The sequence below is a fragment of the Mustela putorius genome, unplaced genomic scaffold, assembly GCF_011764305.1.
Source record: "Mustela putorius furo isolate JIRA1106 unplaced genomic scaffold, ASM1176430v1.1 tig00000095_pilon_pilon_pilon, whole genome shotgun sequence".
Classification (NCBI taxonomy): domain Eukaryota; kingdom Metazoa; phylum Chordata; class Mammalia; order Carnivora; family Mustelidae; genus Mustela; species Mustela putorius.
In genome coordinates, this window is record NW_025421280.1 from 32,059,450 (window position 1) to 32,073,851 (window position 14,402).

The 14,402-nt window shown below is 51.8% G+C and overlaps 1 protein-coding gene across 15 annotated transcripts in view; it reads left to right on the forward strand.

The window, feature by feature from the left end:
• The window catches only part of CACNA1A (calcium voltage-gated channel subunit alpha1 A), a 287,509-nt gene that overhangs the window by 198,008 nt on the left and 75,099 nt on the right, over nucleotides 1-14,402 (forward strand). For all 15 annotated transcript variants that reach the window (XM_045083255.1, XM_045083256.1, XM_045083300.1 and 12 more), the window contains 8 exons: nucleotides 2,133-2,342; nucleotides 5,381-5,493; nucleotides 6,697-6,809; nucleotides 6,947-7,078; nucleotides 7,374-7,446; nucleotides 9,466-9,583; nucleotides 9,748-9,815; nucleotides 13,019-13,125. In XM_045083255.1, the coding sequence (XP_044939190.1) occupies nucleotides 2,133-2,342; nucleotides 5,381-5,493; nucleotides 6,697-6,809; nucleotides 6,947-7,078; nucleotides 7,374-7,446; nucleotides 9,466-9,583; nucleotides 9,748-9,815; nucleotides 13,019-13,125 (934 nt within the window). The remainder of the gene's footprint in view (nucleotides 1-2,132; nucleotides 2,343-5,380; nucleotides 5,494-6,696; nucleotides 6,810-6,946; nucleotides 7,079-7,373; nucleotides 7,447-9,465; nucleotides 9,584-9,747; nucleotides 9,816-13,018; nucleotides 13,126-14,402) is intronic.

The window sequence follows — 14,402 nt, forward strand, 5'->3', positions numbered from 1 at the left end:
TCTCCAGGCCAGTGATCAGGAAAAACTTGCTCTATAAGTTGGTGCATGAACCAGATCCTCACTGTAGCTCTTGGGATTATAGAAGATTATCATGGCCAATAAGCATACTGTGCCAGCATCATGCTAAGATGCATTCCTCCCCACAGCTCTGCGAGGTAGGAAGTGTGGTTGTCCCCAGTTTACAGATTGAGACACTGGAGCCCCAAGATGCAAGGTGACTTGCCCAAGGTCATTTGGTGGTTGGTGAAAGAGCCAGCTTTTCAGCGTGGCTCCACCATGAGTAGGGATGGGGACCCTCTTGCCCAGTGACTGAGCTCTACCCCAACTCTCTTTCTCTCCCTCCTCCCCACGGAGCATTCGAACCTGACCTGAGACCTTCAAGAGTCTCATTTCTCTCTGCCACACCCTGTGGATGCCTGCGGGTCTGGGCACACCTTCGGGAGCTGCAGAGACCGGGGCCAGAAATGTCCCAAGTGGGAAGGCCCTTGAAGAGCCACCCTGGGGTTCTCAATGCCTGTGAGGTCAGGCGGGTGATAGACATGAGATTGGGGTCCAGCCACCATGCCTGGCCCGCTGCTGCTGAGTAGAATTTGGTGACCAGGAAGGAAGTGGCATCCTGCGAGATGTCTGCCATGTCCCGTGCCTGCCTGGTGGGATGGGGTTGGTGCACAAGCCGCGTGGACGAACGCGTAACTGGACACATCAGCTAATGGATACGTGGGTCAGTGAACAAGCTGTGAACAGAGGAAGGAGTGAAGGAGCCAAAGCACAATAAACAAACAAATGAGTGCCACTGAACGTTTTCAAGAAGAAATCATTTAGAAGATTAAAACAGCTCATCCAAAACCGAGCTCCAAACCGCCCCACAAACCCGTCCACACTCACCGCATGGCAGCTCTGTCCCTCCAGGGGCTCAGACCCAAAACCTTGGCTCCTCCCTTTCTCTCATACCCACCCTTGATCCCGCGGTGGGTGTTGACTTCTCCGTTAAGTAACACATCCCTAATCTGCCCACTCTTCTGCTTTCTCTGCCACCTTGGAGCCAAGTGGCATCATTGCTGGCCTGGACCAGGGCTGTCGCCTCCTCTCTCTTCCTGCCCTGGCCTTCCACAGTCTGTTCCCCCCATGGCTGCCCAGGGGTGCTTGTGAGCACCTGAGTCAGGTCCTGTCCCTCCTCTGCTCAGACCTCTGGGGTCCTCATCTCATTCAGAGCAAAAGCCCAGGTTCTCGGCACAGCCCATAATGCACTGCTTGTTCCACACTGTCCGCTTCCTGTCCTAACCACCTCCTCCGCTCCAGCCATACTGGTTTCCAGATGCCACTCCCCAAATATGCCAGGAGGCATATTGCTGCCTCAAGACCTGTTAACTCTTCCTTCATTACTGAGATGATTTAGGTCAACACCTTCACCTTGACCACTTGACTTAATATGGCAGATTGCCCCATGGCCCTTCCTGGGGTTCCCCATCCCGTTACACTACTGTTTCTTTTTCCCCCAAAGTATTTTATAACTTCCCTCACACTACTAATTTACTTTTTATTGTATTTCCTGTCTCTCTCCCCAAATGGAGATTGGACCCAGAAAGCCAGGGCTCTGTCTGTTAACTAGTGTATCTGGAACACCTAGAAGAGAGTCTGGCACATAGTAGATGTTCCACAAGTAAAAGTATATGCAGGCAGATCCCTTGGAGGCTCATTCCTCGGTGATCATGCCTAAAGTGAGGTGTCCATGAAAACTAGGGTCCGATTCACACCTCTTCCGGGAGGCCTCCCAAGCTTGAAGCTCTGCTGCTTGCCTCTGCACTGAGGGTCCTGAGCTCGTTCCTCATCCCCCCCGTGGCATGACCCCCAGAATCATCAGATGTGACCAGGAGAAGGAGACACAGAAAGTTGACTCCATCAGCGAAGAGCCCTCTGCCTACCCCCGACATCCAGAGCGCTCGTTGGGTATTTCCGCCTTCCTGTTAGCTCCATCTCTGGAAAGCTAAGCCCTGGGTCATGATCATTCCCTCGGGCCAGAGTGCTCACCGGGGAGGCTAATGGATCCCCTGGCCAGATTCCGTGCCTGGGCCGCACATCAGTTAATTTCCTCCACAGGAACACCCTGACATTCTCCATCCTTTCCTTGGCAGGGTCTCCCTTCGCCCGAGCCAGCATTAAAAGTGCCAAGCTGGAGAACTCGACTTTTTTTCACAAAAAGGAGAGGAGGATGCGTTTCTACATCCGCCGCATGGTCAAAACTCAGGCCTTCTACTGGACTGTGCTCAGTCTGGTAGCCCTCAACACGCTCTGTGTTGCTATTGTTCACTACAACCAGCCCGAGTGGCTCTCCGACTTCCTCTGTGAGTACCACCCCGCCCTGCCCCCGCCCGCTCCCTAATCCCTTCCTAAACCTTTTCCCCTTGTCCTCCTCCGGTGGCGCGTGTTCCTTCCTTGGCTCATGTTGAACCTGTCCTTTCGATTGGATGTGTCTGTAACTGCTACCACAATATCAGAGCCCAACTCCTTTGGGCCTGGGGGCTGGAAGCTGGAATGCGGGCCACCAAATACTGCAGTGGTGCTTTTTTAGGAGAGAGCCATAGGGGTGAGAGGGGCATTGGAAGAGAGACAGAAAAGGGTTGAGACCACAGGACAGCCAGATAGAGACAGAAACACACATCTAACTAATGGGCCCATTTCTGAGGATGTTAAAATAAGTAATTTGTGGTTGAGAGATGGGAATGCTTTAGGGACAAAGAGTGGCCCTTATGTTGTCCCCAATCTCTCTACTCATTTCTGACACTCCCGGCTTCTCTCCTCTTCTTTCAAACCTTCTGCCTTTCCTCTCTTGCCCTTTTTGACTTCCTTAAACCTAGAATTCATTTCTAGAAGATCTCCTCCAACAAGTGTGAGGGCCTCTTTCTCCTTCAGTGGAAACAAGGACCCCTAAGGAAGGCTTTGCCCCACTGGACCTATTCCCAGATTCCAGGAGTTAGCATAAGACAGTATCAGAGTCAATGGCCAGGTGGGGGTGAGGAGTAGCAGTGAAAGGTAGGGAGACTTCTGACTAGGATTTAAAAAACAAAGAGTTCTGAGGAATCAATAAGAATAGTGTCTGGGCAGTGCGGAAGGCGAGTCCATGCCCTGGCTCGGACTTCTGAACCCTAAGAGAAGATTTCCCTAAACCTTTTTGCCTGCTGGCTACTCTCCTCCTGCATGTTTGTGAACTTAGGTCTGTGGCTTCTTTCCCCTTCTGACCTGATTTGGAATTCACCCAGACAGCCACTGGAGGTAGTCTAGTCTTCAGGCTAGAGAGGCCCAGAAGCCTGGTCCAGGTCATTGTTTCCTTGTAACCTTTCTTGTTCTCAGTCACATTTGTTGACCCCTCAGGACACCCCCCAGGGACCAGCTCTCCTTCTGAGAGCCCTGACCTAGTTCCAACCTTAGTAATTGCTTTGGTCCCCCTCGAGTCTTACAAATGAGGACTCTTTACTTCTTGTCTTAACCTCTTCTGTAGTCTATTTTTAATCTCCTATATTCTCCACACTAATCACTTTGCTCTGTCTGTCCTGGTTCAGGAGCAGGGGGTTGGAACTTCCTGCCCTGGGACTCTGTGTCTGTAATGGTCCTCTAATTATCCCCAGTTGAGAAAACTGAGACACAGAGAGGTTAAGTAACTTGCCCAGGGTCACACAGCTAGTAAGTGACAAAGCCAGGATTTGAACCTAGAATCCAAGGGATCTGATGACAGATCCCTTCCCTGGTCACCAGGTGACCTGGATTCTCAGTGTCTGCACTGCTCCTAACTCATCATGTGACCCCGGACAAGTCACTCCCATCATTCATCAGTTGAAAGCATCTTCAGTTATAAAGCACCCTTTTCTTTTATTTGCCGCTAAGAAATAAAGCAGTGCTACCATCTTAAACTGGGACATGTCAATTTTAAGATATACCCTGAATTCACAGATGTCAAACTGAACAAAAGTGTTTGTCTTGGAATCAGTGAAGTGTGGTAGTTTCTTGGGGTCTTGAATTTCTCATCTGGAAATTGGAGTTGACGGCCCTGAAAGTTCTTCCAGACCCACCAGTGCTATAGACAATTCTCTCAGGTCTTGTGCATTGCCAGAAATCAGGTTTCCATGGTAACTGGGAAGCAAGCACCTCAGAAACTCTTAAGTACTCTCAGAGTTGTTTCTGGTGGTTCTTAGAATACACCAGATGTTGTAGACATATTTCCCTCACTGATATCTTGGCCTGATGATCCTGGAGACCCTGATTTCCTTCAGATCCTAGGAGCTCCCTTGAGTCCAAAAAACTAAGGGGAAGTTTCAATCAGGAATGAGTATGAAGGACCTTGACAGTTCAAACCATCTCTTAAAAGAATGGTATAATAAATACCCTTGACTTTCAAACAGAATTAGTTATGTGACCAAAATTGACATTCTTGGAAGTTTGGGTCCTCCAGCTTCCTTTTTATGCGTTTTCTTCCCCCTCAGACCCCGCCATATCCCCCCTTCCCATCCACTGGGTGAGTATCCATACCCTTCCTGATGACTCATCCTTCCACCCTACCAAGAAAGCTCTCCGAGAAAGGGTCCTGAAATTAGCCATGTCTTTGCTGGAGCAAACAAATTACCCTTATGTTACCTCTCCCCAGGGCATTTACACCATTATGCCTTCTCAACAAAGAACAAGAATGCTTGATCTTGTTCAAGACTTTTAGACACCAGTCAGACAGGATTCTTCCAGGGGACCTCAGATGGGTTTTCCAAGTTGGCAGAAAAGCTGTACCTTAGATGGGCTGCCCTTGAATCTCCAGCTAAATCCCCGACACAAGGATTACTAAAAGGACACCATTATGATTTCTATTTCTATTTTTCCTTGCAAGCTCAGGAATATAAAAGGAGATTGATCATCATTCTTAGATTATGACACACTAACATCCTGGGACCATTGTTATTTTATTAGTTAGTCAGTTAGTTTGTTGGTTCATTAGTTTTAAAAACATGCTCAGCACCCAGGAACCCACCAGCCATCACAAAACCTAGGTCCTTGGCCATGTCCCGTGTCCAGCTGTTATCACTGAACCAGGGCAGAAACTACAAGGTGGAAAGCCACGGAACTTTTCTTCACTCCTTTTTAAGATTAGTCAGGCCATGGTGGGTTGGAGGGTGGGGGGTGGGCAATTGTTGTTCCTCCCCTTTAACAGAGGAGAACCTGAGCCCCATGGAAAGGAAGCCTTGCATAATCTTTGGCTGAGGCCACCAACAACTGTCCTCTGTCCCTGCCTCCCAGGCCAGAGCAGGACAGGATAGCTATTAACAGGAAAGTCAAAGCCACGGGGAACCACCCCCACCCCACAAACCTAACCTCCTCTCTGTTTCCCCCCACTCCTTTCTAGACTATGCAGAATTCATTTTCTTAGGACTCTTTATGTCCGAAATGTTTATAAAAATGTACGGGCTTGGGACGCGGCCTTACTTCCACTCTTCCTTCAACTGCTTTGACTGTGGGGTAAGTGCTCTGGTTGGTAAAGAATTCATTTCTGCAGCTCTTACCTAACATGGCTGAGGCCTGGGGACATCAGAAAGGGAAGGATAGGGGTCATCCCTGGATGCGAGAGCCTCAGCTGAATGCAGAAGGAATGAGAGGGTAATCCCAAATATTGGTGGAGATGCAGAGCCCCCAAAATATTTAGCCAACTGCCAGTGGGAGGGAGGTGTGCAGACCTTCCTTTGCAGGGGAGACTTGGCGATTCTAGAGGTTCATGCAACAGCAACTCACAAGAATGATCTGTGTGGCTGTGTTTGTAACAGTCCCAAACCGAATAATGCAACATCCCTTTACAGTAGCACGGATAAATAAACAAGTTGTGACTTAGCCATATAATGGAATTCTCCACGGGGGTGAGAGACAACCAGCAACAGTCACACCCAACAGCTGGGTGAATTTCACCTGCATGGTATTGCACAAAAGGAGGCAGACCCTGACAAAAATCAGTCCGTACAGCATGGTTCTGCCCATGGGAGTTCAAATGGATAAAATTAAAGTGTATTGGCTAGGGATGATGCTTGAAAACTTTAAAAAGGCAAGGACCTCGAAAACATTATGCTAAGTGAAAGAAGCCAGACCCAAAAGGTCACATACTGCATAATTCCATTTAAATGAAATGTCCAGAACAGGCAAATCCATTGAGACCGGAAGCAGATTAGTGGTTACTGGGGCGGTGGAGGGATGGGGGCAGTGCTCATGGGGTTGGACTCCCTTTTGGAGGTGATGAAAATATTTTGGTAACTGGAGAGAAGTGAAGGTCACATAACTCTGTGAATGTGCTAAATGCCACTGAGTTGCGTGCTTCAGATGGTGAGTTTTGTCTTATGTGAATTTCACTTCCATTTTTTAAAGATGCTAGGAAATGGTTATTACAAAATTCAGGATGGTGGTTATCTCTAGGGGTCTCTCGAGGCTTCTGGGGTGTTGACATGTCCTATTTCTTAATGGAGATGGAAGTTACATGGATCTTCACTTTGCAGTTGTGCATTTCAGGAATTCTTTACTCGGTGTGACCTATTAATCAACTTCAAGAAAGAGATGAGAGGAGTCTGAGACCCTCCCCCTGTTTCCATCCAGGGGCTAGCTTGGTTGGATTCCTGCAAGCTTTAGAGCCAGGGCATGTTTTCAAGGTCCCTGGACATAAGACCAGGTTCTCTGTTCTAGGTTATCATCGGGAGCATCTTCGAGGTCATCTGGGCCGTCATAAAACCCGGCACATCCTTTGGAATCAGCGTGTTACGAGCCCTCAGGTTATTGCGTATTTTCAAAGTCACAAAGTAAGTCCTTGAAGCTCCCTGGCATCCCAGCAGGGGTGGGGAGGGGGACCAGGGTTGGAGCCCCCTCCAACGCGGTGGGAAGTGGGCTCAGCTCTCCTGTCCTCACCGCCCCTCCCCCACCTGGCCGCTGTTGGCAGGTACTGGGCATCTCTCAGGAACCTGGTCGTCTCTCTTCTCAACTCCATGAAATCTATCATCAGCCTGTTGTTCCTCCTTTTCCTGTTCATCGTTGTCTTCGCCCTTTTGGGAATGCAACTCTTTGGCGGCCAGTAAGTGCTGAGCAGATTCCCCGACTTCTGCTTGCCTCAGGTCAAGTGTCCCCAGACCCAGGTCCAAAGCATCCAGAGACTCAGGCTCACCTCCATCCCTCAGACCACCTTCCGCATGGCCTCGATGTCCAATGCACTCACCCCGGGGTACCAGTCAGGGGCCCCGGGTACCAGTCAGGGGGTCCTTCTGGAGAACAGAGATGCTGGAGATGTTGCCCTGGAGACAGGATGCTGAGCCAAGCCCTCAGAGCACCCAGGGTGGGGCCAATGTGAAATGCGTGTGTCCTCCCCGCAGGTTTAATTTTGATGAGGGGACTCCTCCTACCAACTTCGACACTTTTCCAGCAGCAATAATGACAGTGTTTCAGGTACGGTCTTCACCCAGCCCCACGGGAGATGCCCCTGGTGTCAAAAAGTTTAACGCTCCCATTCAGTATACAAGGGGCTTCTTTAAATCCCTCTTTCTCTGCTTTGCCTTGCCCCCTCTATTTTAAAATACAGGTTTTATCATTAATTCAGATATGGTGAGGCCAACAGATCAGTGGAGCACTGCCATTGGACAGACAGCTTGTTATACGTGCAGAACCCAAGAGAGGGAGTACATGCTTGCCACACAGGGCCACACCGGGAAGCCCCAGGGTGGGTCAGGAAGGAAAGGGAGGGGGAACATGAACCCAAGGCTTTGACTGTGGTTTCTGCAAGAGGGATCGGCGAGGCAGGCTAAGCAGATTCAGAATTGGCTAGTTTGAATGATCTCAGTGGGCTCTGGGCATCAGGGCTGTCTTGCTTGGGTTGGCCGGTACCCGCCCTGAGTGCCTAGGGCAGGGGATTGGGGGCTCTAAGTGTAAGAGCCTCTGGAGAAAGTGGTTGGGAGTACAGGCTCTGGATTGACTGGTTTGCATTTGAAAAGTGTGCTCACAAGCAAGTTGATTACTCTTTGTAGGAATTAGCCAGCCCTAATTCCCTCCAAGGTCAGCAAGCCATGCCCCTCCCCCCCCCCCATGTCAAAGCATCAGAATAGAGGAAGTAAAAGACAGAGGGTAGCAATAGGCCCATCCTCCTCAGATTGGAAGACATCCTGATCCCATATTCTAAGGCAAATAGACCTTTGAGTGATCTCCCCAAACCAACTTCTGCAGGACATATGCCCTGACATCTGGGACTATCCTGGCTGGGACCTCCAGAGCCTTTCTGGTAGTTTCTGCCTCTTTGGGGTGAGGGGGACAGAGAGTATATGGAAAGTATGACTTCACTCTCTCCCACTTCTGGGAGGGTAATTTCTAAATGAGACCCCCTAGACCAGGGTTGGAAAAGGGCAACCGTCCATGAAGTTCTGAGCCCCCATATGCATGACTGTTAGCAGCCGTAATCACCACCCATGTATTTTTAGCACAGGGCTTCTTGTCCAAGAGGGATTCTGTCCTCCAGGGACACTTGGAAGTTCTGGAAGCACTACTGGGTGTCACAGCTCTGGGGGAGGGATGCTGCAGGCCTCTGGTGGGTGGAGGCCAGGGCCGTGGCTCAGCTCCCCACCGTACACAGGACAGCCCCCCCCCCGCAGAGAGTGACCCAACCCCAAATGTCAGCAGCACCGAGGCTGAGAAGCCTGCATTAACGGATTGACATTTTTGGAGTTCTTTTATATTTACTTTATCCTAATGAAAATATTATAAAGGAGGGAAGCTGGATTTTTTTTTTTTCCAATGAGCATGGCATCCCATAAGCATCTGGGTAACTTATCTTAGTTCCTGCATCCCTGTACCTCATGTGTCCTCTGGTCACTGGCTCCCGCCCTGCCCCCAGGCCCAGCAATCCAGAAGGACCAGTGACAATGTGGTTTAAGTGACAGAGCTTGGGAGGCTGGAAGTGCGTGACCAGGGCGCTCACGGGGTCTGTTCCTGGGTAGGACTCTCTTCCTGGTTTATAGATGGTCACCTCCGTATCTGGCCCAGAGAGAGAGACAGAGCGTGTTCTCTGGTGTCTATTCTTAGAAAGAACAGCGCCGATCCTATCCCGAGAGACCCACCAGCGTGTGACCTCACCTACCCCATCCCCAAATACTGTCCCATCAGGGCTGAGAGCTTCAAGCAGTGCATTTAAGGGGCACAGCTCCCATCTGTAACAAATCCCTTGTCGCACCAGGGAAGACAGAGTTGCAGAAAGATTTGTAGCTCCCCCAAGGTCACCTTTTCCTAGAAGCCGGGCAGAGGGCCCTCAGGACAGGGATGGCCCTTCCCACTCACAAACGAGATGAGAACCCCCCACACACACACCCAAGACGAGGGCCCAGGGAGAGCCACCGCAGGCAGGTTCCAGCCCCCCAGCTTCGTCTCCGCGCGGCCCGTGGCTGAGAGGAGCTGGCTGTGTGTTTCTCCATCCCCTTTCAGATCCTGACGGGCGAAGACTGGAATGAGGTCATGTATGACGGTATCAAGTCTCAGGGGGGTGTGCAGGGCGGCATGGTGTTCTCCATCTACTTCATCGTGCTGACGCTCTTCGGGAACTGTATCCTCCGTGGGGGAGGTGGGGCAGGCCCGGGCGGCTGGTGGAGCAGGTGGGCGGCATGGAGAGGGTGCTGGGGGGGGGGGGGGGGGGGGGATAGTTACCCAGGAGGTTCCGAGTAGCCAGGGTCCCAGTGGCGGTGCTTTCCCTGACTCCAGCGCCTGCAGACACCCTCCTGAATGTGTTCTTAGCCATCGCGGTGGACAATTTGGCCAACGCCCAGGAGCTCACCAAGGTGGAGTTGGTGGGAGAACATTTCTCCCTGTGGCAAAGTTACCACCCGCTCGTGGCAGATCAGGACTGGGCTGGGCGTGGGGGCTGTGGACAGGGTTAGAGCTTTCGCCCTGGATGCACTGGGCCAGGGAGGAGGCCCACCCTCTCCCTGAAACAGACTGTCCCGCACCAAGTGGATCCCACAACAGAGGAGGTGGAAGGCGGTTAAGGTAGCAGGTCTGCCGCAGGAAACAGATGGCACACTCCACTGGAGTGCCCCTTAGAGGGAGTGGGCGGCATCAAGGGACCTCCAAGGAATGGTGTAGCCCCCCGGCTAGCAGGCACTGTCACCACCCTAGAGCTGAAAGGATAGGACAGATGGACTAGAACCTGCACAGGGTCCTGAGGCTCAATGCCTGTACCCGGGAGCTTGGGAGCTGGCCAGACTTTGCCTCCAAGTGACTGGAGTAAAGAATTAATTGATGCTTACAGTGCCAGGCATTGCTGCCATCTCCCTTTTGCAGAAGGGGAAACTGAGGCTCAGAAAGGCCAAGTCACTGGCCCCAGATGGTAGGATAATAACAGGTACTATTTATAGCATCACACAACGCATGTCAGGCACTCAACCCGGTTCTTGCTATACAGTAAGTGCTCAATAAAGGAAGCCTGTGTTAGTCACGAGGCACGATCTGGCCCTAGAGCTTTCACTGGGCAGAGCTCGTAAAAGGAAGGCTGGGTATCTAGGCCTGGCAAGCTCTAGAACCTGAGCTTTCTACTACAGGCTCTGCTGGCTTTAGCTGGAGCCCCAGCTGGAGCAGGAAAAGTTACAAAATAACAACCACAGTGAGAGATGGGGATTTACTCTGCTTCCCATTTCATAGATGGGAAAGCTGAGGTCCAGAGGGGTTCAGTGGCCTTGCCGCATAGCTAGGAGCTGAGAAAGGAGAGATGTGATGCCCTCAAGGAGCAGAAATGAAGGAAGAGCAGAAGAAAATGAAGTCAGGAGACAATTTTGGGAGACGGGGCTGAGAGCCATCCGTGCGAGAAGTCCAGTTTTCAGTCCTATCAGTAATATTGAACTGCCCCGGGCAAAACTTTCTGGTGGATGCCCCCTTCGAGCAGCTTCACACTTCCCTGGTACTCGGGTCCAGCTCAGCTAGGCACAGAGGAGGCAACATAACTTTCAGTCACACAGCTCACCACCCTGGGATAGCCCGTGAGCAGGGCCGTGGGGAATGGTTATACAGGTTGTGCATTGCGCAAAGGAAGCCAGGCACCTATTTTTGCAATTTGAAAGGAGGGTGTTGGGAAACAGCCCCATCCCATTAAGAGAACATGTGCAGAGCCTTTCTGTCCGCCCAGGAGGGCCAGGCCTAGGGCATCCCTCCGCTTCATGGCCCCATCTCCCAAGCCTGGAGGTGTTGAACCGAATTGAGTGGACGCTGCCAAACCCTCCATCTGTTGGCCCTGGCAGGAGGGAGAGAGAGTTTCCTGGGCCCCGCTCCAAAAGGGGGGAAATCGGAAGTCTCTGCTACCCCAAGCACACGGCCCCGGGCCTGGTCACTATGGTGCTGGCTGGCTGCAGGGGCTGATCAGACCTTGTGCTCATCCAGGTTCCATGAACCTATCCTCAGAGGTTGTCTCTGGGAGCGGGTGCGTCGGGAGGCTGGGAGCCGGGGAGCAAGAGAGGCAAGACGGTCTTTGGAGAACGAACATTCTCTTCCAGACCCACAGTGATTCCTTCATTTATTCCACAAGCATTTCTTGGGTCTTTCATACGAGGCAGGTACCCTGCTAAGCCTCTGGGGTGTTTCATCTCATTGAATCTTCACAGAAACCCCAAGAAGCAAGTTTACAGGCTGTGTCATTCATCCAAAAGCATTTATCGAGCACCTACTGTGAGCATGGCCTGTTCTAGGAGCCAAAGACGTGGCAGTGAACAGAAGAAGCAGAAATCCCCCCCCCCTCACTGGGGCTGATATTCCAGCGGGAGAGACAGACAAGAAAGAAATTTGTCAGATGGGGAGAAGTGCTGGGGAGATGAGTGAGGGAGGGAAAGTCGGGGAGAGTAGAAATTTTAGGTGAGGCTGGTGAGGCCTGGAGAGGAGAGGCAACTTGCCTGACATCAACAGTAAGCAGAGGAGCTGGGGTCTGAAGCCAGGTGGGTCTAGAACTTGCGTTCTTTGCCACATTCCCGGCTGCTTAAACTTGACCCATGCTTGATACTCACCCGCGTGCTTGTTGAAGATGCAGATTCCAGGGCCCAGTCCGGGCTCTCCCGGGGGCCTGGGAGTCTGCATTTGCAGTGCCACTAAGGCGGGTGGTCCAGGGACTGGGCTCTGAGAAATGCTGAGTGAGGTGCCAAGGAGGAAGGGAGGCCTTATGAGAAGGGGTGGCCGGCCGGGTCCCACCTCCGTGTTGTCACTGGCAGAGTGTCCTGATCTGACCACTTCCCAGGTGGTAAGGTTGCTGCTTGCCCCAGAGATCCCCGCACAGGGGGAGAGGCGTCCTGCCGGCAGCATGACTCTTCTTACGGGTGGGTTCATCTCTGGCCATTTCTTTCTCGTTGCTTTTTCTTTGCTTTTTCTTTGTTGGCTTTTCTGTTTTACGAATGAGGCCCTGCATGAAGGCTGAAGAAGGATTTAAAGCCCCAAAACATCTTTTTCTGTATGTATTTTTAAAACCTCTTCCCCCATCCTCCTCCTCTCTGAACCTAACCGGCTGAGAACATAAGCTCCTCTCCTGATTCCCCTTCTGGAGGCTGTCGGCGGTGCATGGGATGGGCCATGGGACTCCAGGGGGGGATTTTCTGCACGTGGGGGCTAGTCAGTGTTTTTGAAAAGTCTTGGTTCAGAGAGCACAACCCAGAAGGTAAAACGAGAGGAAAATCTCTGCCTTAATTTCTGGCTCATTGAGACAGGGCGCAGAGAAATCCCCGTTGTGGGGAAGGAAAGGTCTTTTTTCCTTTTGTTTTCTCCTGGCTGTGTGCCAAAATAGGGTTAATAACGAGCTGGAGGTCAAGGCTGCACATCAAGGGGGTGGCCGTGCCCTTGACCAACATTGGGCTCTATTCCTTTCTGTGGGCCTCAGCTCTGGTGGGTCAACCCCCAGGCCACATCTGCTTCTAAATATTCCATGTGTTGCCGCTCATTAGCCGTAGGGTCTGAGGGGAGGCCCCAAGGCCTAGTTCCTATTTTGTGAAGGGGGACTCCGTGTGTCTTTTAGGATGAGCAAGAAGAAGAAGAAGCAGCCAACCAGAAACTTGCTCTACAGAAAGCCAAGGAGGTGGCGGAAGTGAGTCCCCTGTCGGCAGCCAACATGTCCATAGCTGTGTAAGTGCCCCCAAGTCCAGAACACTCTCCAGGCTCCTCAGCCCTTACCCCCTCCCCATCCATGATGTGGGGGCAGGGAGCAGTCCCCAACAGGGTTGAGCTTTAGAATGAGGGACTTCTGCTCTTCCATACCCTTTTACTTGATGAATAGTTAATAAGCACCTCCTTTGTGCCAAGCCCTGTTCTAGCTGTTGGGGAGACAGCATTAACAAGAGGTTAAGGGGTGGAGGGCCTGCTAGAGCTCGAGAGAGGTGGACTTTTAAATAAAGTTGTCAGGGCAGGCCTCCCTGAGAAGGTGGAAGGAGGTGAGGGAAGAGCATACCAGGCAGCAGGAACAGCATATACAAAGGCCCTGAGGCAGGAAGAGTGCCTGTTGTGTTTAGGGAACATGAAGGGGGCCATGGTGACTGAAATAGAGGGAGGGAGGGAAGAGAGTGGGAGGAAGTGAAGACAGGTGGCAAACATCGTGCAGGGCCTTGTGGGTAATGGGCAGGACTCAGACGTCTGCACTGAGTCAGGGGGAAACTATAGACCGTTCTTGAGCACAGGAAGGCCAGGACCTAACTTGGGAGCTCACAGACGCCCTCTGGCAGTTCTCAGGGAAACAGACTGTGGGGAACAAGGTGGAAGTCAGGGGACCAGGTTGAAGACTACATTGGTCCCTGCAAAACAGATAGTGGGACCAGATTAGGGTGATGGATGTAGCCGAATTCCAGACAGATCATGAAGGCAGAGAGGACAGAGTCTGCTGGTGAAGCAGAGGTGGTGAGGCGGTGGGAGTTGAGGTGTCTCGATTAAAGGGAGATTTGTTGACCCCAATACTCCGAACCGTGCCTATGTCGGATGTCCCAGGGACTTTACACACTGTGGGGTGGCGCATCACGTGACGGTGGGAAGGGGGCTTTCTTGGCCAAAGCGGAAGGAAGTGGCTCTGAAAGGGGAGCCTAGGAAAGCAAATAATCAGACCAGTGAGTTTTGGAGGATGGTCTGTGGATGGTCTGTATAAAACTATCAGTGCACACAGAAACCCTGGAAGAGTCTGTAATCTCCAGGCTGCGCTCTGGCCTGGCCAGCAGTCCAGCAGGGGCCCTGTGGGTAAATCGGCAGCTGCAGGTAAAGAGGTGCTGTCCCCCAGACTTCCAAAGTACCCAACCCAGCTCTCCCTGGGACCACCCAGACCTCCCATAACCGAGAACCGAAGGCTCCTGCAGACCCCGTGGACAATTCCAGAATCTGCTCCAGGCCAATGTCCTTTTGATTGGCTGTCTCAGAAGTTA